Source organism: Dicentrarchus labrax, unplaced genomic scaffold (genome assembly GCF_905237075.1).
Source record: "Dicentrarchus labrax unplaced genomic scaffold, dlabrax2021, whole genome shotgun sequence".
Taxonomy (NCBI): Eukaryota; Metazoa; Chordata; class Actinopteri; family Moronidae; genus Dicentrarchus; species Dicentrarchus labrax.
The window spans coordinates 26,139,455-26,166,690 of NW_026136704.1; the positions used below are offsets into that span (position 1 = coordinate 26,139,455).

Here is a 27,236-nt window from a genome sequence, read left to right on the forward strand (position 1 = left end):
GAATGTGGAAATTGGCCGACATCTCCTCAGTAATGTGCGGTTGAAAAATCACTGCATTTTTAACAAGAAACAGCCAGACTCAGGAGGATAAAACTTGAAAAAAAAGTTTAAAGGTTGAAAATATCAATGTGTTCTTAATCCCAATTTACACAGCATGGTTGTGTCAGTGTGTGTACACAGTATGTGTGTGTGTGTGTGTGTGTGTGTGCGTGTGTGTGCATGTGTTTGTTAGAGAAGTGATTTTCCATTATTTCTGGATACTTGGTAACTCAAGGCCATTCTCTGTTGCAGGGAGAGACTATGGACAACTTCAACTGGGGTGTGCGTAGACGCTCCATGGACAGTCTGGACCACAGTGACCTGCAGCCCCTCGAGGAGAGTCAGCTGTCCAGCAGCATGCCCAGCCTCAGCAAGATCACCCATGAAGACTCAGACGAGTCGTCAGAGGAAGATTCCCTCACTGCCAGCCAGATTCTCTCCCACTCACAGCTTGTAAGTTCACCTTTGTTTGTATGCTAATAACTAATGTAAGAATTAAGGGAAAATAGCTGTTGAAGCCCACAAGCATCAGATAATAAGCATTATCACAGGGTATCTGTAGGCCTTGGACATTCTTAAAAAACAATACACAACAACAGTTGCATTGATTTTAGCAAAAACTTATTTATTTATAAACATGTATCATTTTCATTGGTTACTCTATCAGTTTTATCTGGGTCCAGGTCAGCCATTCATCCATATCTATAACCACATTTCATGGTAATTTTATTATACTGAAAATACTAAAAAAACATGTGATGTGATAATAAATAATTCCATATTGTCCCCACTGGTTTTCCATCATACTTTTATACTCTGGTCAGTAGTATCATGGAACAGGTAATAAATTACACTCTGTGGTAGGTCTTATAAATTAAACTTGTTGAACCTTGCAGAAAGCCTCTACCAGTATCATAATATTGAATTCAGCTGTAATCCTATCTAACCATAAAGACAAACCCTAAAACTATTCAAATCCAAATTATTTAGGGCATTCAGAGGATAGATTCTTCAGCCTCCATGAGCTTTCCTCTTGTGCCACCCTCAGGTTTTTGTTAACTTTGCACACAAGATGATTTCATTTGGTGAGCACACTCTTGCTCCCAAAGAGAAAGGCATCATTTCAAGTAACCATGTGACCACATTTAAAAAAAAAAGCAGAATCTTCTATATGCTGTTTGTTCATGCAACCCACAGTGAAGGGTATGATGAAGACTGCAGTGTCCAGGGGTTGCTAGCAGGGCTTTAAACCTTTGCATCATCTTTTGTCTTGTTTGCATCATATTTCTCTTATTCCATGACTGCTGGTCCTCATGCAGTATTAGATGAGGTTTGTGGAAACTGTGGTGGCAGATGGAAAGCCCATGTGTCCATGCAGCTGTCATCCCACTCCTCTCTTGTTCCTGATTTGTCAGTCTACTGCCGTCTGTGCTTACAGGCAGTTTAGGAATGTTTTTTGCAGATTTTGCAGTGTTACACTTTTCTAGAAACTTTGGAGATTATTGAAAAATGACAAGCTATTTAAAGAAGATTCCAACAACTTTGACTTTGTCTCTTTGCAGATTGTCAACCTCTCTCCAACAGCAGAGATCAGTATGGACTCTCCCTCTGCCTTTTATGATACAACTTCCACTGATTCAACTCCTCTGAACACCAAAAATCCTAGTTTCGAAGTCCAACTGCCAGAGGACTCGAAGCAGCGGGTGAATAAGGGCTTCAAAGTGTCTGAGATACTGGGAACTACTAATTCCTATCGCAATTCCATACTGGAGTTCTTTACTAATTTTGCCAAATAGGAGCTATTCTATTGCATCTTTCCCTGCGAAATGTTTTGAATGTTTTATGTGCTTTGGGTTCAGTCTGTTAAATATTATTTTGTGGTGCTGTGACTTTTCAACATTTCCTCTCTTCAGAGTAGAGCATGAGAGGGTCTTTCCTTGATATTTCACTAGTTGCATGCTAAATTTGAATTAACTATCAAGCAATCTATAACGCTTTGGGCTATGGGCTAGTTTGTGCCTTATTTTAATTGTGGCAGAGGTTGTCTGGGGATGTTAGGGGGTCATAGTCAGCAATAGAAAACAAAAAAGTCTCTTTCTTTCTGTGTCTGTCCGTTTAAGGCAATGTGTATACCTATTGCTTCCGTGTGGGTGGCTCTAAGCAACAACTAAAACCTCTTGGCATGTGGGAGGTCAAGAAAAGGTTTACACATTGCCTGTCCCTAAACATGAGTGTGGAGGGCCACAAATTGGGCTGAATTACATTATTTTCTAATCTTTAATTGGCACAATTTATGCGCACTAAATTGACCAAACAAAAGAAAACTACACAAGGAGTGTCCATAGGGTCCCGTGCCAAAGGTTAGTGTATCCATTTTACCCACAAATATATCGTTTTAATAGTTAAGTGTAACAGAGGGAATACATTTCAGTTAATGATAACCTTTACTGCATGCTGCCTCTGTAGTTGTTCATGACTCTGGTTCATTTTGCCAACTACTGAGAAACCATGTGTCCCCTCCTGCATACTTTTAGCCTGAGGTGTCCCAAGAAGATGAAGACACCAATGTCCATGAGGACAACCTCTCTCTCTCCATCAGTGAGCTGCCCCCCGAATTTCACTGTGGTGACAGTTTGACAATGGACATGGTTCACATTGATTACAAAGGAGAGCTGGACCTTGACAGCTGCTTACCCAGGTACCTGATCATAACTATTCACAGTTATATAAAAAGTTACATAGAAATCACATTGTTTATAACAGGGCTTTATGTCCACTCAGTCTCGCCGAGGAGGAAAGAGATGACATGCTGGAGTCCCGCTCTTCACCGCCACCGTCACCATTCTTCTCCGCCATCCTTGCAGCTTTCCAACCAGCAGTATGCGACGATGCAGAGGAGGCTTGGCGAAGTCACATCAACCAGCTTGTGTCTGACTCAGATGGGTCCTGCGCAGTCTACACTTTTCATGTGTTTTCTTCACTATTTCAGGTATTATAGCATGGCCTCGTAGCCAGCAGACACCTTAATTCATTTAACAGTGCGCCTGCTCAAACTGAATAATTAAACTAAAGGGTAACAGGATTAGTTATCTGGCTGATTAACCTTTTGAGAAAGAGGCTTCCTTTCAGGATAGGTCTGATAAATTACACATAGAGAGCAGTCTGTAAATGCTTTCAGCTTGAAAGTCTTCCGAGATTCATTAACCCGATGTTGTTCACTTCACTGACCAAAGCTGACAGGAGAGAATTTCAGCAAAAACTGAAATAATGACAGAATGTAAGTACCTGAAATGATGTAGGAGTGACTTTGACAGTATCACAGCCAGCCTTTTTTGTTTGCTTTGCAGAGTATTCAGACCAAATTTTGCTCCTTGACCTGTGACGCTGTGAGTTACCTCGGTGATGGCCTCAGAGGATTAGGATCAAAGCTTTTGAGGTCTTCTCAAATGCTGACATCATGTTCAGAGTGCCCAACCCTGTTTATTGATGCAGACACAGTGAGTAACCGGAGAGTTTCCAGTTTCTAATACTTCTTAACAGTATGACATGTTAGTGGTAGTTGAACAAATTCAACAATAAAACTCTGTTTTCACAGATTATGTCTTATGGGCTCCTGGAAAAAATGAAATTCAGCGTGTTGGAACTTCAAGAGTATCTTGATACTTACAACAACAGAAAGGAGGCAGCTCTCACTGTAAGGAGATGAATATTGTGATTTCCAAGCTGAATGTCGTCTGTATAGTTGACACCAAGTTGGTTAGATTGTGATTATGTTGTCTCTGTCACCCACAGTGGTTGAGCAACTGTAAGGCAACCTTTCCCAGGAGTACTGGGGGCACCGTGATAACATGTCAACCAGCAGAGCATGAAGAAAAGGTAAAACCTTTTTTTTTTCTTTTTTTTTTAGGAATTTGAGTAATAAGTCTGCTGTCATATCAATTGAATGTAAAATGATAGTTCAGTATATTCTGTGGTCAACTAATGCATCCAGCCAGAGTGCAAACACACAAAAGGTTGTATAATTAATGTAATTATTTTTTAATTAAGATGTAAAGAATAAAATCACTGAAAATACTAAATATTCCACTTCAACTGACCTTTCATACTGTACTTTCTGCATTACGATTACTGTGTGGTACTATAGCTCTGTGAGTGTTACCTCTCATTTTCTCACACTATGTAAATATCAAGTTTCTGACAACCTTGAGTTGCCGCACGTCACATTGAGTATCTCATTCCAGTGTGCATTGTGATTATTTTCAGCTCTGCTGGGCATGGGAGCAAGCTCTCTTAAGTTGCGTTTGATCTAGTAGTAAACAATTAGGTTCACTTCATAACTGAAGAAGAAAACAGCAAAATGGAAAGTTTTGCTGTTAAAACTTTGGTACTTAATGGCTTAGAGATTCCCACCAACGTGACTGCATCTGTGCTAATTAACAGGCAAAATTGTGCTTGGCTTTTTTTTCACTTGGCTTTTTAATTAAAGGGGTCCTGTGGAGCTTTCTTGTTTACATTTAGTGTAACTCAGCAAAACACTCTGTGTGCATCCTTGAGCTCTAACAAACATGTCAAGTGCAATTCCTCTCATAAAGCATTTTCAAAGTCAAGTAGTTTGGGTATTTAAATCCAGCATGTTTACATCCATATTTTCTAGCTTGCAGTCTTCTTCTTTCTTGTCTTTGTTGCAGCATTGCAGCGTATCTTGGCAAAGTGCTGCCACTGCTATTCGTAGGACTGTGTATCGCGTCAGGTGCGCGTGCATCCTCGTGTGTGCAGAAAACAGGGACAAATTAATAGAAAAACAGCCACATGGCACTGCTAGAAGTTAAAAACTCCACAGGGAACCTTTAATTCATGGCGACTACCAGCCCTCCTTCCAGTTCTAATTTACACATTGACTCACTCACTTTTCTTCCTCTCTGCATGCCAATAAAATGACCTGTGCTAATACTTCTCACCCTCTTAAAAGGAGATAATGAGGAATTGCATGCCCTTCTTTTGATTCTCTGTTTTCCCGACTTCTTTTCTGTCCTGTAACATGCTTGCTTTGTAGCAAATGGAATCTCTGGCTGTAAGTTGTAAAGACTTGTTCCTCTTTGTTGTTTGAAATTGCCCTTTTCTGCTTTTAAAAGCACAGCTTCGTCTTACTCGTGTGCCATCTTCAGCACTTGTGTAGTCTTCTGCATAACTGCAACCGCTTTGAAATCTATTTAGAGGTAGTTCTAGAGTAGTAATAAGTGAGTTAACTGTCCACCAGATGAACTCTGAAAATACCTGATAAAGTATAAAGTAATACCTAAGAAAGAGAGAACTAGTCCAATCAAAAGTAATTTAGCCAACAACCACTTTTCTCTTTCTTTCAGCAACTGGAGCTCTGTCAAAGACTCTACAAACTCCACTTTCAGCTGCTGCTACTTTTTCAGTCCTACTGTAAGCTGATTGAACAGGTCCACGCAATAAGCTCTATTCCCGAGGTAGGTTCATCATGCATTTTCTTGTCCTCTCGTATTGTAAACATGACACCCACCATCAAATCCATGTCCCTGTTAATATAATATAATATTAATCCCTCTCAACCTTTAGCTGACAAACATGTCCAGAGAGCTAAATGAGTTGAAGAGCAACCTGAGGTTAGCAGCAGCCTCAGTCACAAATGATGAGATTGCTGGCCGTCAGATCTCCTGCTCTGAGCCCACCTTCAACTCCTCTGAGGCCGCTGTTCAGGCCATCCTGGAGTGTCTGAAGAACAACGGGTTTCCGATGGCCATCCGCTACATTCGTGAGTGCAGGTAAGAAAAGAAAAAGGCGTATTTTTCTGTATATGAGGAGTAAAAGAAAAAAATGCCCTCAGTCAGATATGTAACATTTTCGTTTGTTATTGCAGAACGATGTGGCCAAGCGACATCTTTGGCAGCCCTTCTGAGGATGAGGTCCAGACTTTACTCAACATCTTCTTCAGACATCAAACCTTGGGTCAGACGGGAACCTTTGCTCTGGTGGGCTCAAAACAGGACCTGACAGAAATCTCTGTCAAATTGATGGAACTTAATGGAGAGATTCGGGACATGATCCGGCGAGCTCAAGGCTACCGAGCCATCACAGCTTTCCTCCCAGACTCCAGGGTTTCGGGCTCAACTCTTTGATGGCGGTACGGCAGCATGTGACATTCATTCCTGCTGGTCCTGTCTGGGGTTGCTGCTATCATCTCAGTGGTTAACAAGCACTCTGCTCTCTCCTGGGAATAACCAAACCCCCTTTCCTCTTCTTGCTCAGAGCGCATCAGAATGTCATAAAGTCCGATCTTTAGATGTGCAGCAATACTGATGTTTTTTTGTTTTTTTTTAAAGATAAGAGACTTGGCTGTTGGAAAGAAACTTAGGCTTTTATTGCACTAATAATAGAAATATTGTCACAAAGCGACCACTTGCTACTGAGGTCAACAACTTTCACATTTAACAAATGACATACCAAAGCTAAGTGATTATCTTTCAGTTATATTGTTTTAATTGTCAAGGGAAAACGTGCAATCCTTCACTAAAGTTCGAAGACTTTTACTGTATCCTGAAAGAATGTATTTGAATATCATAGCATTGGAAAACATTGTTAGTACATAAAAAAGGGAGGCTTCATTACTTGGTAAAAGTAGTCGACTTTTTGTGTGTGTATGTGTGTGTCTGCGTGTGTGTGTTTGTGTGTGTGTGTGTGTGTGTGTGTGTGTGTGTGTGTGTGTGTGTGGGTGTGTTTGTGTGTGGGTGTGTTGTGTGTGGGTGCTTGAGTGTGTGATATAAACCTGACGACCATCACAGATGGAATTATGGATACTGATTTATATAAATTGTTCACATTTAACTACATCAACATGCTGCAAAACTACTGTAACGTCTCCCAAACCTACACTACATGCTGATGTGTGGGTTATCTGTTACTTAAAACATCTTACTGTATCTTTTAACTGTGCAGCTTTTAGCAATTAGATAAATTATTTATATTATTTGCAAGAGAAAAATGTGCTTTTATCAGACTAGATTTATAGAAAACAAATATTTTGTTTCATCTGTTAAACCTGCCAAGCTTGCAAATCCTATGTACTATAAAGTGTAATAGTAATGTTTATGAACAAATACAGAAACTATTTTAACTGAATAATTGTACATAGTGCAATGGGGGCTTTGCTCAGACTCATAAGATTGTATTTTTATGGACTTACAATTTGAGTTACGTGTAGAGTGAAAGAGATAGCTACATATTTGTAAAGCTTCCACAAGAACTGTTGGTGTAGCCTCTCGCCTTGTAAATACTACTGCCTTTGCAATGTACTGTAATTTGGTGTTCTGTACACTCATGTAACAAGAAAAATAAAACTTACATTTGTTAACTGTGGTTTTATGTTTTTATTTATGTGATATTATTATTATTATTACTATTATTATTATTATTATTATTATTATTATTATTATTATTATTGTGCTCCCTAACGGCTCAAGCTCTGCCAATCAGCCAGTCTGCCTGAAATCAACACAATGATTATGATCTGTTATGGCCACATTTTAGACAGTGACAGGTGTTCAATTAAGTTCAATTAAAAAAGACATGTATTGACCAGACAAATGTCTGAAGATTTGAAAAAGAAAAAACAGTTTATTTATTTGACCTTTATATATTTCTATTCAATTCTTTACTGTGCCTCAATATTGTAATGTTTTTGAGTTAATTTATGGAAGATCATTTCCGCCAATGTGACAAAAAGAAAGGATTTTGTTATTAATTATAATGAGAAACTTTCTCAAAATATTGATTTAGCATCTCAAAATAATAACTTAGTATCTGAAAACAATGACTTAGTGTCTTCAAACAATGACTTAGTGTCTCAAAACAGTGACTTAGTGTCTCAAAATAATGAGAACCTTTCTTATATTCAGAAAAGTAAATGACTTAGTGTCACAAAGTCATTCATTTGAGATACTGAGTCAAAATAATGAGGAAGTTTCTCATTATTTTGAGATACTAAGTCATTATTTGGAGATGCTAAGTCAATATTTTGAGAAAGTTTCTCATAATGACTTACAGAATCTTTCTTTTTTTTCTGTCACATTGGCGGAAATAGGCTTCCATATCAAGCATATTTCATTTTGATTGAAGAAATTACAAATTCGAGCATAATGGCCACATTTACCGGGAAATCCTAATATTGATGTATTAAGTCCCCTTTATTGTTGTAAATAAACGGGAACTGAAACGACTCTTATTTTGAAGTCCGACTCACATCCGGTACGCGGCGCGCGAGGTTTGTTTTCGTAGCAGGGGCAAACTTTAGCTAAGCTAACGTTAGTAGTTAGGTTGGTTCACAGTTATACATTAATACATTTATTTAGTGGTTCTGTAGTTTGTTTATGCTGTTAATATTTTGATGAGTGTCATCGCGATATGAGAGTCAACACTGTCGTACACCGTCATGGTAAGAGACTTAAAGGCTACTTTAACGTCTGGTTTCTTTTTGTGAATGAAGTCAAAGTAACTGTATCGTGAATTTGTGTATTTTCTAACATTTGTCACCGCTGAATAAAACGTCAGCTTACTTGACCTTTTCGACACTTTGTCCTAACCGGTTTCACTATAAAGTTATCTCACGTTATCTGACGCTGATAAACCCTGGGGGGGGATTTATAGCATCATTCATGTGACTAACTTAGCTTAAAAAAAACATTTATGCCAAGGTATGTATGCCGTGATGAAAACTTTGTCTTCTCAGGTGTGCCACATACCACATTTTAGGCATTTCACATGTCGACTGGAATGGATTTACCCTCCAAGAACATGTACGACACACTCAAAGATGAAATATGGAAAGGTAAGATAACAGTTGTCACAATAAAAAAATGAACAAAGATTTATCACGTTGCAGGACTTTTGTAAGGCATTGCATTTTAAAAGGGTTCATGATATTATAAAATCCAGCTGCATAATCATAAAAGGATAGTTTTTGTGGAGGTTGTACACTTATTACTGATCTTTAAACCATTTTTAATTTTCCAATTTAGAGCTGGGGCCACTGGATCCAGACTGGTTTGAGGCACTGACAGCTCAAACTAATGACGGCAATGTCTCTGATCAAGATGACCTGTGTGCTAACCAAGAGGGACATTTTAAAGCACCTTTTGATAAAACTGCAATAGACAGTCAGCTGTTTTCAACCCCCAAAGTTTTCAGACACAGTCGGATTGTATCACCTGAAACTGAGGATGAGCAGTGGTTCACTGCTGAAAAAGGTAATATTTGATTGACTATGGACATATTTATGTAGTAATATTGGTTAAACAGCTCTATCAGTTACGTTAACTCATGCCTGACGGGAGAATTGGTGTTTGTATAGTACATTTGAAATACAGTGTAACTGCAGTAGCCTCCTTGTATCTAAAAATACTGTTTCTTTGTGGTACGTCCTAGAAAAGGAAACACCGCCATGGATGGCAACACAAAGTCCAAATTTGTTTCACAATGCAAAAGAGGGGTGAGTGCAACAACCCTGAGACCTTGCTGCCTGTGTTGTTTGAAAGAGAAATTATACAGTGTTTAAATATTATACATTTATTTTTGCATAGTTCTCATTTCAATGTCATCAGTAGAAACAGTGTTTATCTTAAGTGATGTGTCAATAAGAAAGGAAGATTTAATTTCCCTTCCATTATTGGAGAGTTAAAGGCATTTAAAAAAGCTGATTAGCAAAAAAAAAAGGGAACAAATATTAATTTAAGATATAACTAATGTAAAGAATGTGCTTTAAGAAAAGTCCACAACTAAAATCTATTTGCATATGCTTTTAATTCAGCGTTTATGGGGCTATTTTCATATACATTGTGTAAAAAGTTGTGTTTTTGTGCTCACTTCTGCTGGCAGTTTTTGATGTCTGTCTTGTTCTTTGTAGGGTCCCAGGTGCAAAATATGGAGATATTCAGCCTCAAAGTCAGGATAGTTTTGGTGAGTTGCAAGCATATCTGTATTTCATCTGTTTGAATTGCATTTAAAAAAATATTTAATCATCACTGGGTAATTTGTTTGCGTTTGGCATTTGTACAGGTCTGCTTCATACTGCACAAAAATCCCCAGTAAGTGTATTAAAGCGTAACATTGATGTTATTTTTCTTTCACCAAATGCCGGCATCTGAATGTGGATATCATCAAGGTTTTCCCTCTTTTTTTGAATTAAACAGGTCAGCTATGCCAAAAATATATCTGAAAGTCTTGGTGCACAGATTCATCATGATATGTCATGGACCAGTTCTCTGAACACTCCACCAGCAATACCATCCACCTTGATTTTAAGTAAGCAAATGACACTGTTGGTTGTTTTTAGAAATCTGTATATGTGATTTGTTAAATAATTAGTGTGTCTTCTTAACTTTATAGCTAAACCTGATGAGAGTCCCATCCCAGCGAGTGTTTCTGCAGACAAAAATGTTGTCGTGAGTACTCTGCCCAACCTGCTATTAAATGTTAAGTCTGTGGTTTTGCTGTATGAGCATCTCAGTATTGACTTCATGTCAGTGACACAGTAGCTTTTATTTGGTTTTTCAACATTCTCTGATTTTACACTAAAATGCCTGTTAAAGGATTTGGTTAAATCCATGTTGGAAGCATTGCTCAGAGATTTAAAGAGTGAACCCCAGAGATGCAAATCAAGGCTCAAATGTGAATCAAAGTAGCTGGAGACATCATGTTCTTGTACAAGGATTGTTTTTCAAGTCTCACCCAAAAGTGGATTATCCAGATATTGTTCCCAGTTAATATTTTTTCTGGTGTAAGCCAGAGGAAAGATGCGATTACAGTAAATAATGAGATTCTTGTTCTGTCTTATCTCTCTCAGTTTGTACGGAAGCTTTTCCCTTCTCTTTCAAATGCATCCAAAGTTGGAGTGGTGTCACCCAAAAACGGTGACATGCCTACCGTTCAGCAAGGTACTTGGTTTATTCTCTATAATTTGCTCATATCCAAGATGGTGCAGTAGCTCTGAATATGAATTGCATAATTATTTTGTGTCGCTCAGGCTTTTAGATGCATAATGCAAAATGATACTGATTGCTGGTCTGTAATCAACAGGTGTTGTTTCCCCTGAGGCTGATCAGCATCCAGAGTGCCATACCTCCCCACAGAGTTCACTGAATCAGAGGGATTTTGTTTGGAGACAGAAGCTACCAGATGCTATTGAGGATGGAGAAATTCGCAGAACCGTAGCAAGTGTTCTTGATGGAGCTGAAGATGTTCTTTCTCTATTTTTCACCAACAGTAGTTCAGCACTGAGAAAAGTAAAAACCGACAGAATCAAAAGAAAGCAAATCATCCCAACAAAAGAACTTGGCAGCAGCTCTACAGACATCTTAACATCAAACAACGCTGCATCCAGTGAACAAAGAACAGCTGATCAGGAGCCTGGCAGACTTCCCTCACCCCCACTTGTGAAAACTGGAGATATTGGAATCACCCAGTGGTCTCCATTGAGCTTATCTGAAATTCCACCTTGTACTGTGGATACCTCGTGTCGTGATAATAGTCCTGCTACACAAATGGAAAACAATATTTCAACAGAGCAGCTACAGAATGACTTTGATTCTGGCCAGCTAGTCAGGCCACCTGTTAAAATCAGAGACTATGGATTTACTAAGAAAAAGAGAAAGTTTGTTTACACTGTTGAGACTTTGGACCCACAAGTTCTAGGGAAGGACACGCAGTCTCAGAAGATGGATTCATCACCAGTGATTCCAGATTCTGGTAATACATTTCTCATACATGTTAACTATAAAAATGCTATATTAATGTAAAAAAAATCCTGTTGTTTACAATGACTGAATTTATCATTTTTAATCATCACGCTTTATTTCAGGGCAAGAAGTGAATGTGAAGCAGTTGCTGAAAGCCCCTGATGAAGCAGATTGCATCGGGAAGAATCGGATGCAAAAACAGGGAAATCTCACTGAAGAAAGTCCTCCATCTGTTCAAGCAAAAGTCCAAGATCTTGACATATCGCAGCTTTCCAGAGATTTTGCACAAGACTTCAGTCAAATGTCAGACTCCGGTAAACTGAGTGAAGTAGCAGGGGATACTCCTCGAAATGGCTTCTCTCCATCAGCTTGTCTGTCAGCCATGAAACAAGCTAACCAGAAAGCAAGGCAAGCAAACCTTCACCATGACTCTGATGGCGTCAGTACCAGAACTTTTTCCACCACTAATCAAAATAGCTCCATCAATGAGGGCACAGTAAGTGACAGTGGATTCCAGTCTGCTGTTGCAGATATCAGTTGTGTGACTGCATCATCATTTGTTCTTCCCAGCTCCAAGAACAATGGTCAAAGTCAACAATGGACAGGCTTTAAAACTGATATTCACTGGGCCACTCCTTTTCCATCAACAAAAAAAGGAAATGGAAAAGCACAGTCTGATGATATTTTACAAGAAGCTGAAACTGATGCCAAGCAGTCCAGTGCAGTCAAGGAAAGCCAGACAGTGGGCCCTGGGAGAGAGATTGAGTTGCCCATAGAAAACAAATCAACACAACTAATCAGCAGTGCAAAAATAACTGTTGATAACATTAATTGCATTCCACTTAATGGTCAAATTCATGGCAGCCTGCCAGAGAAAACAACAGTTTCTCTTCCTTCCATCCATGCATCAGGATTCAAAACTGCTTCAAATAAGGGTATACAAATTTCCTCAGCCAACATGGAGAGAGCCAAGCATCTCTTTGAAGACACCAAAGTGGAAAGTTTTAGTGATCAGCCCATCAAATGTGCCCATGGTACTGAAGATAAACTGCACAAGAGTCATGGATCAGTGAAGAATCCAACCTCTAACTCAAACCAACCTTCTTCAAGTGAAAACTTTGTGGATAGCAGTTGCCACTTAACAGCTTCACAAAAAGCTGATGTGACCGAGCTGTGCACTCTCTTGGAAGAAGCAGATAGCCAGTTTGAATTTACACAGTTCAAAACTGCAAAGCTAAAACAACATTGTCAAGATACTGCCACCTCTGCCCAAAAAGTTGACAAAGAACTTGACCCTGATTTTCTTACGGGTATAGACTTTGATGACAGTTTCAATTCAGATGGTGAACAGCACCTGGCAGTTACTGTGATTCATGACAAAATTACCTTAGTTTCAGATGGTAAGCCAAATCGTGAAACATGCATCACAGGTAAATCCACAAGTTTGTCATTGCCCAGTGCAATTAAAAAAGAAAATTCCTCGACTGAAGATATGTCTTTCTCTTCAAAGTACATCTCCAAAGGCAGTAGAGGTATTGTGTCAGCTAAAACCAAAAATCTTGACAGAGCTGGGCACACTGAAACAAGCAAGCTGGAAAACAAAAATCCATTGATGCTTGGTGTGGGATTTAAGACTGCTGGAGGAAATGTTTTGAGAGTTTCAAAAAAGTGTCTGAGCAAAGCTAGAGCTCTGTTTGCAGATTTAGATCAGAATCTTGTGACAAGTCAAAAATTCCCGGACAAGCTAAGTAGTGAAACTGATGCTAAAACACAGCAGAAGCGCAGCGTGGACAATCACACTGGTAACTTTTTGCATCATAAAGAAGATAATTCGAAGTTCACAGGTCATGGTAATGATACTGTGGGCTGTTTTTCCACCATGACTGTCTTTTCAGACAGACCAGTCACAGGCAAGAGAGTTGAAGTTGGTACAAATGGTTTTAAAAACAACAAAATGGAAACAACCAACTTGTGTCAAAGTGGTTTTCAAATGGCCAGTGGCAAGGGGATTTCTATATCAGCAAAAGCCATGCAAGAGGCAGATGCTTTCTTTAAAGACTGTGACGTTACAGAGAGTAACGTTGCCATGTCAGTAAAACAGAAAAAGAACATAGAACCCTTGCCAAGTGTCAGTCATACGAAAAACCTTAAGAAATGTAAAAATGTTCAAGAGATGGAAGTAAACTTTTCTGAAGAACCAGTCAGTGAATTTGAAAATGTGAATGCTGAGTGCCATTCAGAAGTTGTGCAACATAATGTAGAGATTCCCACTTTTGGTTTTAAGAATAAACCAGCTTCTTTCCATGGAAACCCATCTTGGGCCGCAAAAGCACTTCCATCTGTCTCATGCGCAACATCAAGGAATATTAGCTCCTCTGTCGCCAGTGAATTGAGTAATGGTGGTGGATTCTGTACAGCAAGTGGGGAGAAAGTATTCGTGTCAGCTGATGCAATGAAGAAAGCAGAGGACATTCATACACCTGAGGACACAAACAAACAACTGAAACAAAAAGATGCTTTAAGAACAGGTTACCTTGCTAATCAAATTCAGGTTTCACCACCAACAAATGGTGGCTTTCAGACAGCCAGCGGCAGAGGAGTTGCCATTTCAGCTGCAGCTCTCAAGAAAGCAAGATCATTGTTGAGTCAGTGTGATGAAGTTGAAGATAAAATCGGTGTAAAACCAACACATTCTAAGATGCCAGCTCCTGCTCTACCACCCAGGAAGCCAGTGGCATTTTCATCTGATGCCCTCCAGAAAGCAAAAGCTCTCTTCAGTGACATTCATTTCAGTGCAGAGATCCCAGCTGTTTCTGGCACAAGAAACGGTGACAGGAAACAAGTCGGTGCTGGAAATAAGGAAATAATACAGTGTGGTTTCTTGACTGCAGGGGGAACAAAAGTCCATGTGTCACAGAAAAGTCTGCTGAAAGCTAAAAACCTTTTGAAAGAATTTGATGATGGTTCTGTTTCAACAAAAGCAATGCAAGAAGCAGATGCTTTCTTCAAGGACATGGACATTATTGACAGTGAAGATGGCATGCTAGTAAAACATAAGAAAAGTATAGAACCTTTGAGTGGAAGTGACAATGAGAAGAAATTTAAACAAGATCAGAGGGTGAGAAACATTTCTGAAGAGCCTGGAAGTGGATGCACTGAGTTTGAAAATGTGACCGTAAGACCAGTTGAGAACCATGAAAAAATGCTGCATAGTGATGATGTAGAGATTCCCAAAGGGGTTTTTAAGAACACGCCAGATTCTACCAATGGAGCATCTTTACACGGAAACCCATATCTGAAGGCACAGACACTTTCTTCCCCATTGTGCACAACATCAAAGAACGAATTGAGCAACAGTGGTGGATTTTGCACAGCCAGTGGGAAAAAAGTGTTGGATGACCCTATGACAAAAGCACATTCACTATTAAATGGAAGTGCCATGTTTGATGACACAAACAAAGAGCTGAAACACAATGTAGAGACCATGCCACCACTGAACGGTGGATTTCAGACAGCCAGTGGAAAAGGACTTACTATTTCATCTGCAGCCCTGAAGAAAGCAAAAACTCTGTTGAGTGAATATGAAGGAGTTGTGGATGAAATCGGTGTAAAACCAACACATTCCAAGATGCCAGTTCCTGCTTTACCACCCAGGAATTGTGGATTTCTTGCAGCCAGTGGTAAGCCAGTTGCATTTTCATCTGAGGCCCTCCAGAAAGCAAAAGCTCTCTTCAGTAACATTCGTGTCAGTGCAGAGATCCCAGCTGTTTCCGACACAAGGAAGAGTGAACACAAAGATGCTCGAAATGATACAGAAAAAAATCATTGTGGTTTCACAACTGCAGGGGGAGCAAAAGTCCACGTGTCACAGAAAAATGTTTTGAAAGCAAAAGAGCTTTTAAAAAATTGTGATGATGATTGTATTTCCACAAAAGAAATGCAAGATGCAGGTGCTTTCTTCAAGGACTGTGACATAATGGACGGTAAAGAAAGCATGCCATTAAAGCATAGGAAAAGTATTGCACCTGTCAGTGGAAGTGGCAGTAAAAATAAAAACCTTTCAAAATTTGAACAAGATCAGAGGGCGGCCATAAACATTTGTGAAGAACCTGGAAGTGGACGCTCTGAGTTTAAAAATGTGACGGTAGGACCAGTTGTGATCCATGAAAAGATGCTACATAGTGAAGGTGTGGAGATTCACAAAGGGGGTTTAAAGAACATGCCAGATTCTACCAATGCAGCATCTTTACACGGAAACCCATCTTTGATATCAAAGCCTCTTTCTTCCCCATTGTGCACATCCTCAAAGAACATTGGTTGCTCTGCCATCAGTGAATTCAGCAACAGTGGTGGATTCTGCACAGCCAGCGGAAAACAAGTATCTGTGTCAGATCATGCAATGACAAAAGCACATTCTCTATTGAATGAAAGTGCCATGTTTGATGACACAAACAAAGAGCTGAAACACAAAGTAGAGACTGTGCTGCCACAGAATGGTGGGTTTCAGACAGCTAGTGGAAAAGGAGTTGTTATTTCATCTGCAGCCCTGAAGAAAGCAAAAACTCTGTTAAGTGAATGTGAAGGAGTTGAGGATAAAATCGATGTAAAACCAACACATTGCAAGATGCCAAATCCTCCTCCACCACCCAGACATTGTGGATTTCTTGCTGCCAGTGGTAAGCCAGTTGCATTTTCATCTGAGGCCCTCGAGAAAGCAAAAGCTCTCTTAAGTGACACCAGTTTCAGTACAGAGATCCCAACTGTTTCAGACACAAGGGAGAGTGAACACAGAGATGCTCGAAATGATACAGAAAAGATACATTGTGGTTTCACAACTGCAGGGGGAGCAAAAGTCCATGTGTCACAGACAAATCTTTCAAAAGCAAAAAACCTTCTTAAAGAATTTGCTGATGGAGAGTGTCATTCAAATTCTCATCTCGCCACAGCCAGTGACAAAGACCTGCCCACAAAGGAAAGCGCCCCTCTGGTGGTTAAACCTTTAACCTCTTTGCAAGTGACTGACAATGAAAATGAAACTGAAAGACTCATCAAAGAAAAGGCATCTACAGACGGATTTAAGATTGAAGAGGGTAAAATTACCTCATCAGTGGGGGGCAACCTCCATGACAGCCCCGAAGAGGAAATGTCAAGTGTGTTGGACTATGCAATAAATCAGACAAGCAGCAGTGGGGGATCTAAGGTAAAAAAGACAGAAGAATCTCCGGTTCTATTCTTTCAGTCACTTAACCTAAGTGGATGCACTGAAACCCAGCAGAAGTTTCTTGCCCAGGAAGCTCTGGACTGCACTAAAGCTCTGTTAGAGGATGAAAGTCTAAGACTCTCAATGACTTCAGAAAATGTGCCACTGCAAGATAACCTAAAATGCAGCAACAAATCTGTGGAGGAACAAAAAGGGACAGGAAAAAGACTCGCAGAGGACCCAGATATGGCTGGTAAGTGTCTGTTACTACTCGGAAATCTAAGTTATATAATATGTTTATTGTTGATAAATTGTTCCCATGCTGCAAAAATACCATTATTTTTTAAATGAACTACAATGCTTGTATATTACCCATATCAATCTGTTACATGTATGTTTATTAATCATAAACTGTTTCCTTACTTATTTGAAATAGGTCAGCCTCCCCTGAAAAGAAGATTACTGGAAGAATTTGACAGGACTGTTGATGGTCCAAGAGGTTCAACACTCCGTCCGGAAATAAGCAGTCCAAATGGTAACTCACTGGCACTGTAACAAATGAAAGAAAGAACACATATTTTGTGTTATAAATGAAGTAATTCTTAATTTTGTTTCTTAATTAAGTTGTAATGAAAGACAGGAGAGTTTTCCGATACAGCGTCTCTCTTCATCCAAACATCACAACACCCCATAGGTAAGTTGCCTGTGAATTGTTGGCCAAGTTGTTTTCAAGTGGCCTACACAGGTTATCAGCTCTTTGCCTTGTCTTCGTTTTGTATCTTACAGGAATGGAATAAATTATGTGGAAACCAGATTGCAAAAGACAACACCAACACGGCACTCAAGCCCAGGAGACAGCAGATCAGCACATTCCAAGATGCCCACGTTTGTTCCTCCATTCCTTAAGAGTGCAAAGACAGAGAGTCGCAAGAATACAGTGCTCAAGGACAACATAAGAACACCTCCTGTGTTTGTTCCTCCATTCAAAAAACAAAGAACTATTGTCCAAGAGAGCTCCTCTAAACCACAGGAGGAGGAGGATAAAACCCACCATCTGTTTGTAACGCCCTTTAACAGCAACACTTACGTCCCACCCGCTACAGATGTAACTGGTAATAAAAGCAAGGACATTCAGACTGTGGCTTTAGCCGATACTACAAATGATAATCTGATTCATAATCAAAACCTTCCTGTGGGTTGTGGATCAGAGAACTCACGTGTGGAGGACACATTGTCCACAAGCCAAGGTGCAGTAATTCTTTTGGATGAAGTCAGTATGATACACTGTAAATACTCTGCACAACATATGAAATAGTGATGTTTTTGTGGTCTACAGACATGTTTCAGAATCTTCCTAACGTAGAGCTGGCACGAGATATGCAAGACATGAGGATCAGGAAAAAGAAGCGCCAGAACATTCGGCCTTTGCCAGGTAGTTTGTTTCTAACCAAAACCTGTGGAGTGTCGAGGATAGCATTAAAAGCTGCAGTAAATGGAAAGCCTCCTGCGAGATACACCCAAAAACAGGCAAGGCCAGAACTGTTTTCTCAGTTGATTTTGATGTATTTGTTTATAAACGAGATCACCATGAGGAAAACCACTTTTTGACACGCTCATGTTCTTGTTTTTCAGCTTTATGAATACGGAGTTCATCAGCATGTGTACGCGATCACCAGTGAGACTGCAGAATCTTTTCGCTTCAATTTACAGCAGTTTGTCAAAAAGGAAGCATTTATAGACGGAGGTGGTGTTCAACTTGCTGATGGAGGATGGCTGATCCCCAGCAATGATGGGACTGCAGGGAAAGAAGAGTTTTATAGGTATTATTAAATTCTAGTTGAGTTTAAATCAGCCCGGCTTTGTATTGTTATTAGAATGCTTGTGAAACCAGGTGTATGTTGGTATGTGCAAATGCAGACTGCAGGCTAATTGTACTGAATATCGTCTTGTTCTACACTGTCCACAGAGCATTGTGTGACACCCCGGGTGTGGATCCTAAACTGATCAGTGAGGATTGGGTGTACAATCACTACAGATGGATTGTATGGAAGCAGGCCTCAATGGAAAGATCCTTTCCAGAAACAATGGGCAGCCTCTGTCTCACCCCAGAGCAGGTTCTCCTTCAACTGAAGTACAGGTATGTAGGATTATAGCTTGTTTTAGTTCTGCATGTTCCTGTGATTGAAGTTAATTTCATTGAAAGACATCCACACAAGTGTGTGTGTATATATATCCCTAACCTGACAATGGTATTACACATTCCCAACCGCAATTTTGTGCAAGATTTAAAGGCTTGATTAAATTAGCTTTTTGGCTAATAATGTACAGTACAGTGCAATTTTATTGAATTATTATGTTTTAATTAGTCACATTACAATTACATTTACATTAATCCATACAAAGCAATAAAAAATGTCTAAATTCTCGTTCTCTGAAACATTTATTTTATTTTATGCATATTAGATATGATGTAGAGGTGGACCACAGTCGCAGGCCGGCTCTGAGAAAGATCATGGAAAAGGACGACACAGCAGCCAAAACTATCGTCCTCTGTGTTTGTGGGGTTGTCTCCAGGGGTCTCTCCCCCAAAAGACACAGTTTTAGTGACATCAAGACTCCAGGTGCTGAGTCCAAGGTTGAAAACCCTTCTGCGGTTGTTTGGCTGACAGATGGATGGTATACAATTAAAGCCCAGCTGGATGAACCTTTGACTGCCATGCTGCACAGAGGTCGACTGGCTGTCGGTGGGAAGATGATCATCAATGGGGCTCAGTTGGTGGGATCACAAGATGCTTGCTCCCCTCTGGAGGCCCCTGACTCTCTCATGTTAAAGGTATTTTAAGACGGAGACAACAAGTTATTTTATCTGTCCACAAGGCAAACAAATAACAAGTTGGCTTATTATGTGTTCATGTTTTTTAGATTTGCGCCAATAGCAGCAGGCCCACACGATGGGATGCTAAGCTTGGATTTCACAAGGATCCACGACCATTCCTGCTTCCTGTCTCCTGTTTGTACAGCAGTGGAGGACCAGTAGGATGTGTGGACATTGTCATACTGAGAAGCTACCCCATACAGGTGCTTTTAGTCTTGCATTGATATATTTTTACCGTTTCTCCTGGAAGTTCATATATATTCATATGCTTCTCACATTTTCCAGTGGATGGAGAGGAAACCAGATGGAGGTGTTGTGTTCCGTTCCGTTCGTGCAGAAGAGCGAGAGGCGAGACGATACAACAGCCACAAACAAAAAGCTATGGAGAACCTGTTTGCGAAGATTCAAGCTGAATTTGAAAAGGATGAGAAAGGTAGGAAACATGTTTGCAGTATGTTTTGTACAGGCTAAAATGGAATACGTTTCAACAAAATGTCATCTTCAGGTAATAACAAACCTCAACGAAGAAGACGGACAATCACTCGTAGGGATATTGCGAGTCTCCAAGACGGAGAGGAGCTCTATGAAGCAGTGGGGGATGACCCAGCTTACCATGAGGTGATAAGAAATTTACTTTACAGACTTCATTTTTTGACTTAATTTCTCTTATGAATAGAGTTTTAATTGTACACTTACTTGTCCAAGGCTAATTTGAGTGAACAGCAGTTGGAGACTCTACGTACCTTCAGGCGTTCTCTGCTGGAGAAAAAGCAGGCTGAACTGCAAGATCGGTACCGACGAGCTTTAGAAAATGCAGAAGACTGCGAAGGTAGCTGTCTGAAGAGAGACGTTACACCTGTGTGGAGACTCTGCTTTGCTGACTCCATGGACCAACCTGGCAATGGTATGTCTTTGTATTTATTTATTTTAGATGTACAATGGTTACTTTAAGGTATGTACTTTTGTGTATTCAAATACTGATTTTAAAATTGTGTTGTTGGTTTTCTTTTAGTGTACCAGTTGAACCTTTGGCGGCCTCCCTCAGATCTTCAGTCTTTATTGAAGGAAGGCAGTCGATACAAAGTCTATAACCTCGCCACTTCGGATGGAAAGAAACATGGCGGTAGCACTGTTCAGCTGACTGGGACAAAGAAAACACAGTTTCAGGACCTGCAGGTACTTAATCACACTCAATGTACATATGGAATTGTACATACAGTATTTATACATTTAGATAGATGATGGAAATTATTTATAATACTTGTGGTTTGTTGAATGATTCAGGCTTCTAAGGAATGGTTAGCAACACGTTTTCAACCGAGAGTCTGTAGCCATTTTGTGGATCTTCAAAACCAAGAATTCCAGCCACTGTGTGGAGAGGTTGATCTCACCGGATACGTCATCAGTATCATAGATGGACAGGGTAGGTGATTTTTTTTTTTCTTTACTGTTTCTGCCGTAAGTGTATTGTTTACTAAGTGATTGTTTGTGATTTTGAACACAGGTTTCTCTCCAGCATTTTATTTGTCAGATGGGAGACTGAACTTTGTAAAAGTGCGCTGTTTCAGCAGCTTGGCTCAGTCTGGCTTGGAAGATGTGGTAAAACCACGTGTCCTGTTGGCTCTGAGCAACCTGCAGCTGAGAGGTCAGTCCATGTCTCCCGCTCCTGTTGTGTACGCTGGAGATTTGACTGTCTTCTCAACAAACCCCAAGGAAGCTCATCTCCACCAATCCCTCAGCCAACTCAGAAACCTGGTCCAGGTACAGTGCTAAAATCTAAAGATATCTTGTCTATCAACGGCCGGAGGCTCTCACAGCCAAAGTGCTTTGTGCTCTGGAGCAGTCGCATTAGCTACAGTATAATTCCATTAAGGTACAGGTGCGGATTATGATAGATGAAACTGGAAATGCTGACTGGGAAAAATATAAAGCAATTTTGTCATATTTACTGAGTTGACTTCTAAAAGAAGTTGTGCCTAACAGCACTGGAAACATATTCGTAAAAAAAGAAATGAAATAGCAAAGTCTCTCTTATTGACCGCTAACAGATTCAGTACTGTGCATACAGACACATGAGACATACAGAATAATGGTCATATCCTGAAATGATTGTTTATAAGGGTTAACAGCTCACCGGACGATGTAGATCTTTCTTATCTTTCTTTTCTCCATCTCCTTGGTTTGGGTACAATAAAATGTTAAAATGATAACCACAATTTTCATCATATATTTTCAGGGCCAGGAAAACTTCTTTCTAACTGCTGAGGAGAAGCTGTCGCATTTAGTCAAATCTGATGGCCTTACGTCCATCTCCTCTCCAGCTCTGCAAACACGAACCCCAGCTTCGACAATACACAGTAGACAGGACACAAAGACGAATGTGAGTTTACGGTACTTGCTGTGGTATCTGGGACTGTTTTGTAACTGCTTCCTATTGAAGAAAAGCTAACACTGTGTCCTTTTTTGTGCAGTTGACGTCTCAGCAGCCAGTCAGAAGCCTTGGATCGTTTACGCCTGTTAGCAGGAACCCTCCTGCAAAAAACTGTTCAACAGAGAAGGACCCTGCCAGCTTGAAGAGGAGGAGAGCTCTGGACTATCTGTCTCGTATCCCATCTCCACCACCTCTCCCCCACCTGGGCTCAATGGCTTCTCCATGTATAAAAAAGACATTCAACCCCCCTCGGAGGTCTGGGACACAAAGCACTTTAAAAACTGCACAGACTCCAGCTCGCAAACCCGCCAGTTCACCGGTGGAAGACGAATGGGTGAATGACGAGGAACTGGCTATGATTGATACTCAGGCTTTGCTTGTTGGTGATTTAGGTACATAAGACTGTATGATGATGATGATGTTGATGATGACGAACACGCTAAACTTTTAAAAAACTGTACAAATGAGTGGATGCAAAGGCTAAAAGTCTGCATATGGCACATATTCTGTGGTTGTTTTGTAGTCTCACTGGACTCATTAAAGAGGTGAAATCACTTCACATCAGTAAAATCATGTCATTACTTCATACTGGTCTTCTCTTCAGTCTACTGTTTTGTTAAGCTGGTTAAACAAATGTAAAATTGCATTCCTGCAGTTTAGCTTTATGATCCCTTATTTGTGCTGTGTTCAAAGACAAATAACTGAGCTCTGGTCACACCTGTAGATGGTGACATGCTTAGCAATATTTTAACAAAAATTGCTACTTTGAAAACAAAGGGGAATTCTCCTTTGTCATTTTAATGTTTTAAGTTGCTTACTAGCAACAAAAGGTTAATAACTAGGGCATGTTTGATGTGTCGGCTATTAACGTATAAAAAAGTTTCTTAAGTGTCCAAAAACACAAGTGCTATCATAAAACATTGTCACAAATTCACTTTAATAGCATATTATTAAAGTAAATTGACTTTATAGTCTATCTCACCAAAGGTATACAGATATAAAACTAAATGAAATATATTGGTTTCCTAATAATCATAATCCAGCCCACCTCGCTTCCACTATATAATTGTTTCCAAAAGGAGAAGCGACACCTTGCATTACAATCCAGTCCAGCTGGTGGCGCTGGCGGACTCACTACCCGCCTCCACGATCGTTAATGAAGCGAAGAAGAAGAATGGCGTCACTTCCGTAAACATAAGGCACCAGCAATGTGGAAACTGTGTGTCGAGTATTTTTGGTTAATGTCGTTTCCCTCATTTATGCGTCCTGAATATAAACGGTGAGCATTGTCGAGTAGCGACATTTTCTACGTGTGTTGCCGTATTTATTTTGTTTTAACGTAAATAAGTTGTGTTCTTCACCGTCCTCTGTACAGCTCGGTGACATTTTCTAATGAATGGCTTGGTTTCGGTTTTAAGCTTCACTTCGTGTACAGTATGACCTCCAATGAGTTTCTGAACACAAAGAATTTAAAACCTGTATCGACTGATATGCCTCCTCTTTTCACGAAGGGCTGTAATATTGCAAATAAAACTAAAAGTAATTATTTCTAATAGAGTATTCTGTGCTGGTGCGGGGTATTGACCGTATTTTAATCTGTTGTCTATCAGATGTCTCATACTGAATCCTCCTCTGGTGGCATAGAAAACCCTTGTGTGGGTGTGCGTGAAAGAACAGACGATGGTAGAGATGACTCCGCTGACAAAGACACCAAACTAGTGAGTAATGGCTCCAACAGTCCAGACAGAAGTGTGAGGCAGCGTGTGTTAAAGGAGGTAGGACTCACCAGCACCACCTTCATTGGTCCAGCATTTCCTCCAAAAGAAACCACAGTCAAGTCTGACTTTGAAGACACACTGAGTGAGTTTTACAAAGAGCTTGAGAAGATCGATACTCCGGATAGTGCTCATGACAGCCCAGGGAGACGAGATGCAGGTTTTCTTCAATCTCCCAGCGAAGAGGTCCATGGTGTATTTGAGGAGAGGTCTGTTAAATCTGCACAAACAGACGGCTACCATAAAAGCAGCAGACAGAAACAGGCATCCTGGCCCCACTGGTATCAGAATGAGCCATACCACCCCAGAAGACCGAGACCAGGCGTGGACCTGAGCTCTGGTAGAGCTGCTCCTACTCAGAATCAGTGGCCTCATCCTCAAACACCGAACAGACCGCCACACCCAAGATTTCACAGGCCCCCATTCCATCGCCCACCACCCCAACCTGTATTCCCAAATCCACAAAACCCACCATCACACAGGAATCCAAACTGGAGCAGTTCTGGCGTGACCAACCAGTATCAAGATGAGTCGCATTTCCCAACATTTTCCAGCTTCCCGCATCCAATCCGTCTCCAATCTCAGGGCTTTTATGGAGATTCTCTGCCCCACTTTGACAGGGACGAACGCCGTTGTAGATATGATGAACACTCAGATAACATAAATGTTGGATGGTCTAGAGATAGAAAAGAAGAACAGGGGCAGTTGGGTGAAGATTATGATGGACGCCAGAGATTTGATTCAGAAAATAAACTGTGGGAGCATCACTGCCAACCCCCTGATAAAAGCAGTGCATACCATCCTTCCCTGGTGCTGATGTTGATGAGGGGATTACCAGGATCCGGTAAATCAACACTGGCCAGGTACAGCTTTGTGCAACCTCGAGTGTCTTTAGTTAGTGCACTGTCATCTAAAACTTAATAACAAAGCCTGAACATATCATTTTCATTGTTCACCTGTGTCCCATCTTTCTCACAGGGAGCTGCTCTCCACCGGTCCCAGTGGGCTGATACTGAGCACAGATGACTACTTTGCTTACAGAGAGGGCTACCGCTATGAACCAGGCCTTCTTGGAGCGGCACATGAATGGAACCAGAGGAGAGGTATTGTTCCTTTAAATGCTCACACGGCTTACTTTAGGCAAGGCATGGTGATTCATAATACAGTATAATACTTATAAAACACGTTTCATACACAACTGTAGATTCAAGATGCTGTACAGTGTAGTAAAAAACAAGACAGAAATAAGTAAAGGAAGAAAGGAGAATACAAATAAGCGAAACCCTAACCCTAACCCTGAAGTGCAATAATTATAAGACCTTGGGTTTTTAGGTAAAAGCGAGAATGAGAGATTTCCGGATTTAAAAACTGTAATGATTGCATAATGCAGAGCTGCATAATGAAATCTAAAACTTCAATGGTTTGTAAAAGTTATTTCTATGTCATGAATGTCAAGTTTTCTGTTAAACGTCAGTCAGTACCGTCTTTTCTAGTGTTGTCTTCACATTTCAGACACACAGTTTATGAACAATAGCCACAGTGGTCTTTGGTAAACCACTTTTTAGGTCAAAAAATAGTTAGTCAGTGAGTCTGTTGGTAATTGAATGTCATCCTCATCTACAAAGCATTGCCCTTTTAGCTAATAAAGTGGATGCATTATGGGAGCAACAAGTTCCCTTAGGTAGATGATAGTTTAGAAAATGTGGTTTGATTAGATTTTTATTTCCTTGCAAGAACTTATTTCAACCTTTTTTTGTGTGCTTAATCTACTTTCAGCTAAAGACGCTATGCAAGATGGCAGATCTCCCATTATTATTGATAACACAAACATCCAAGCTTGGGAAATGAAGCCATATGTCAAAATGGTGGGTATGGGATTTTACATATAATTGTGTGTTTAGTTATGATGTACTAATAAACCTTCATAGATTCTAATAAAAATGCCTTTTTTAACAGGCCTTGGACAGAGGATACAAAGTGGACTTTTGTGAACCTGACACCAGCTGGAAGTTTGATTGTTACGAGCTGGAGAAGTACGATTTCTTAATTATCACGTTATATTTACATGCCATTGCAGACTTTATACAACGTATAGAACTTACCACACTGCCCTGTTCTCCCTCCAGGAGGAACAAGCACGGCGTTCACCAGGAGAAGATCGCACAGATGATGGATCGTTTTTCATTCCCAATATCCATAGACATCGTCATGAGTTCACAAGAGCCGCACCACGTGAACCAGAGACGTCGACCAGAGCAGCCTCAGATGATGATGATGAGGAGAGACCAAGATTACCGTTAGTTTTTACAGGAATTTAACCAGCCAAATAATTCGCTTTGAAGAACAAACGGTTTTGTAATGGCGTGAACATTTCTAGTTGCTACACGATTTTTAATATATTATTTTGTATACTGTAATTTTACACAATGAGAGAAGAAATTTATTTTTTCTGAAGAAGTTTTCAAGATTTAATTATTTTTAACATCTTTGCTAGGAAAGGAAATATGCCTTTTTTTGCATTTTATATTAAATAAAAACTTAAAAATTAAAACCTGTCCTTTTGCAGTTTGTGTGTTCTGTACAATATGAAACAACATGGAAAACCAAAAGGTTGCCCTCATCTACCTCATGTTAGTTTCCCAACTTAACTGATAAACCACAAGTCGGATAATTTACCTCTTCAGTCATGCCAACATGTTTCTTTTTTTAAGGCAAGGAACTGTTTTCTGCTGATGCCTGCTTTCTATTTTTCTCCCAAAATTTCAATACCTGTTGGGGGAACATTAGAATAATTTACATCAGCACTCAGGAGTTTGTTGTATATTGTGTTCTTTATACAACTACATAGGAGACGAACTGTATTGTCATAATGACTTCTTCCCTGTGAGTGATGCATGAGTACTCTGTGCCTGTGAATAGATTTTTTTGTGTGCGTGTATAATTGTATGTCTGTATGGTGTCTATTTTCCTTCACAAAACAGTTGTCAGGGGAAATCTTTCAGGTTAGACATTAGTATAGTCACACCTCACTTGCCAAGAAGAAAAGCTTTTATTTATTTATTTATTTTTACCTATTGGTTTCTGGTTTCTTTAATGGAAAGGTTCACATTCTTTTCAAGTCACTGAACACTGAAAGAGGTTTTGCTTGCTGGGATTATTCTTC

At 40.0% G+C, this 27,236-nt stretch overlaps 3 protein-coding genes across 13 annotated transcripts in view; all 3 read left to right on the forward strand.

The window, feature by feature from the left end:
- The window catches only part of frya (furry homolog a (Drosophila)), a 53,167-nt gene extending 45,753 nt beyond the window's left edge, over nucleotides 1-7,414 (forward strand). For 7 of the 10 annotated variants that reach the window (XM_051397172.1, XM_051397167.1, XM_051397164.1 and 4 more), the window contains exons 52-62: nucleotides 292-492; nucleotides 1,602-1,742; nucleotides 2,574-2,737; nucleotides 2,821-3,028; nucleotides 3,387-3,536; nucleotides 3,635-3,733; nucleotides 3,832-3,915; nucleotides 5,093-5,110; nucleotides 5,403-5,513; nucleotides 5,623-5,828; nucleotides 5,924-7,414. In XM_051397172.1, coding sequence (XP_051253132.1) covers nucleotides 292-492; nucleotides 1,602-1,742; nucleotides 2,574-2,737; nucleotides 2,821-3,028; nucleotides 3,387-3,536; nucleotides 3,635-3,733; nucleotides 3,832-3,915; nucleotides 5,093-5,110; nucleotides 5,403-5,513; nucleotides 5,623-5,828; nucleotides 5,924-6,182 — 1,641 coding nt within the window. In that variant the 3' untranslated portion in view covers nucleotides 6,183-7,414. The remainder of the gene's footprint in view (nucleotides 1-291; nucleotides 493-1,601; nucleotides 1,743-2,573; nucleotides 2,738-2,820; nucleotides 3,029-3,386; nucleotides 3,537-3,634; nucleotides 3,734-3,831; nucleotides 3,916-5,092; nucleotides 5,111-5,402; nucleotides 5,514-5,622; nucleotides 5,829-5,923) is intronic. The other 3 variants (XM_051397166.1, XM_051397173.1, XM_051397174.1) reach the window with 1 other exon arrangement.
- An 884-nt stretch (nucleotides 7,415-8,298) lies between these two features.
- On the forward strand, nucleotides 8,299-22,857 carry brca2 (BRCA2 DNA repair associated). Of its 2 annotated transcripts, none has more exons than XM_051397159.1 (27): nucleotides 8,299-8,494; nucleotides 8,789-8,887; nucleotides 9,078-9,305; nucleotides 9,484-9,547; nucleotides 9,962-10,014; nucleotides 10,114-10,142; nucleotides 10,248-10,359; nucleotides 10,444-10,499; nucleotides 10,901-10,991; nucleotides 11,134-11,802; nucleotides 11,915-17,245; nucleotides 17,429-17,527; nucleotides 17,617-17,686; nucleotides 17,779-18,239; nucleotides 18,329-18,519; nucleotides 18,625-18,812; nucleotides 18,959-19,129; nucleotides 19,456-19,825; nucleotides 19,915-20,070; nucleotides 20,153-20,300; nucleotides 20,373-20,485; nucleotides 20,573-20,771; nucleotides 20,880-21,043; nucleotides 21,152-21,290; nucleotides 21,372-21,628; nucleotides 22,104-22,247; nucleotides 22,339-22,857. In XM_051397159.1, exons 2-27 carry the CDS (start codon nucleotides 8,821-8,823, stop codon nucleotides 22,696-22,698), a joined length of 9,930 nt encoding a protein of 3,309 aa, XP_051253119.1. In that variant the 5' UTR covers nucleotides 8,299-8,494; nucleotides 8,789-8,820; the 3' UTR covers nucleotides 22,699-22,857. The 2 variants fall into 2 exon arrangements, with proteins under 2 accessions (XP_051253119.1, XP_051253121.1); XM_051397161.1 differs by having other exon boundaries at nucleotides 21,384-21,628.
- Nucleotides 22,858-23,446: 589 nt separating this feature from the next.
- n4bp2l2 (NEDD4 binding protein 2-like 2) lies at nucleotides 23,447-26,624 on the forward strand. The gene is made up of 6 exons (XM_051397210.1): nucleotides 23,447-23,577; nucleotides 23,909-24,936; nucleotides 25,052-25,176; nucleotides 25,850-25,938; nucleotides 26,030-26,106; nucleotides 26,200-26,624. Exons 2-6 carry the CDS (start codon nucleotides 23,909-23,911, stop codon nucleotides 26,372-26,374), a joined length of 1,494 nt encoding a protein of 497 aa, XP_051253170.1. The 5' UTR covers nucleotides 23,447-23,577; the 3' UTR covers nucleotides 26,375-26,624.
- Nucleotides 26,625-27,236: the final 612 nt, after the last annotated feature.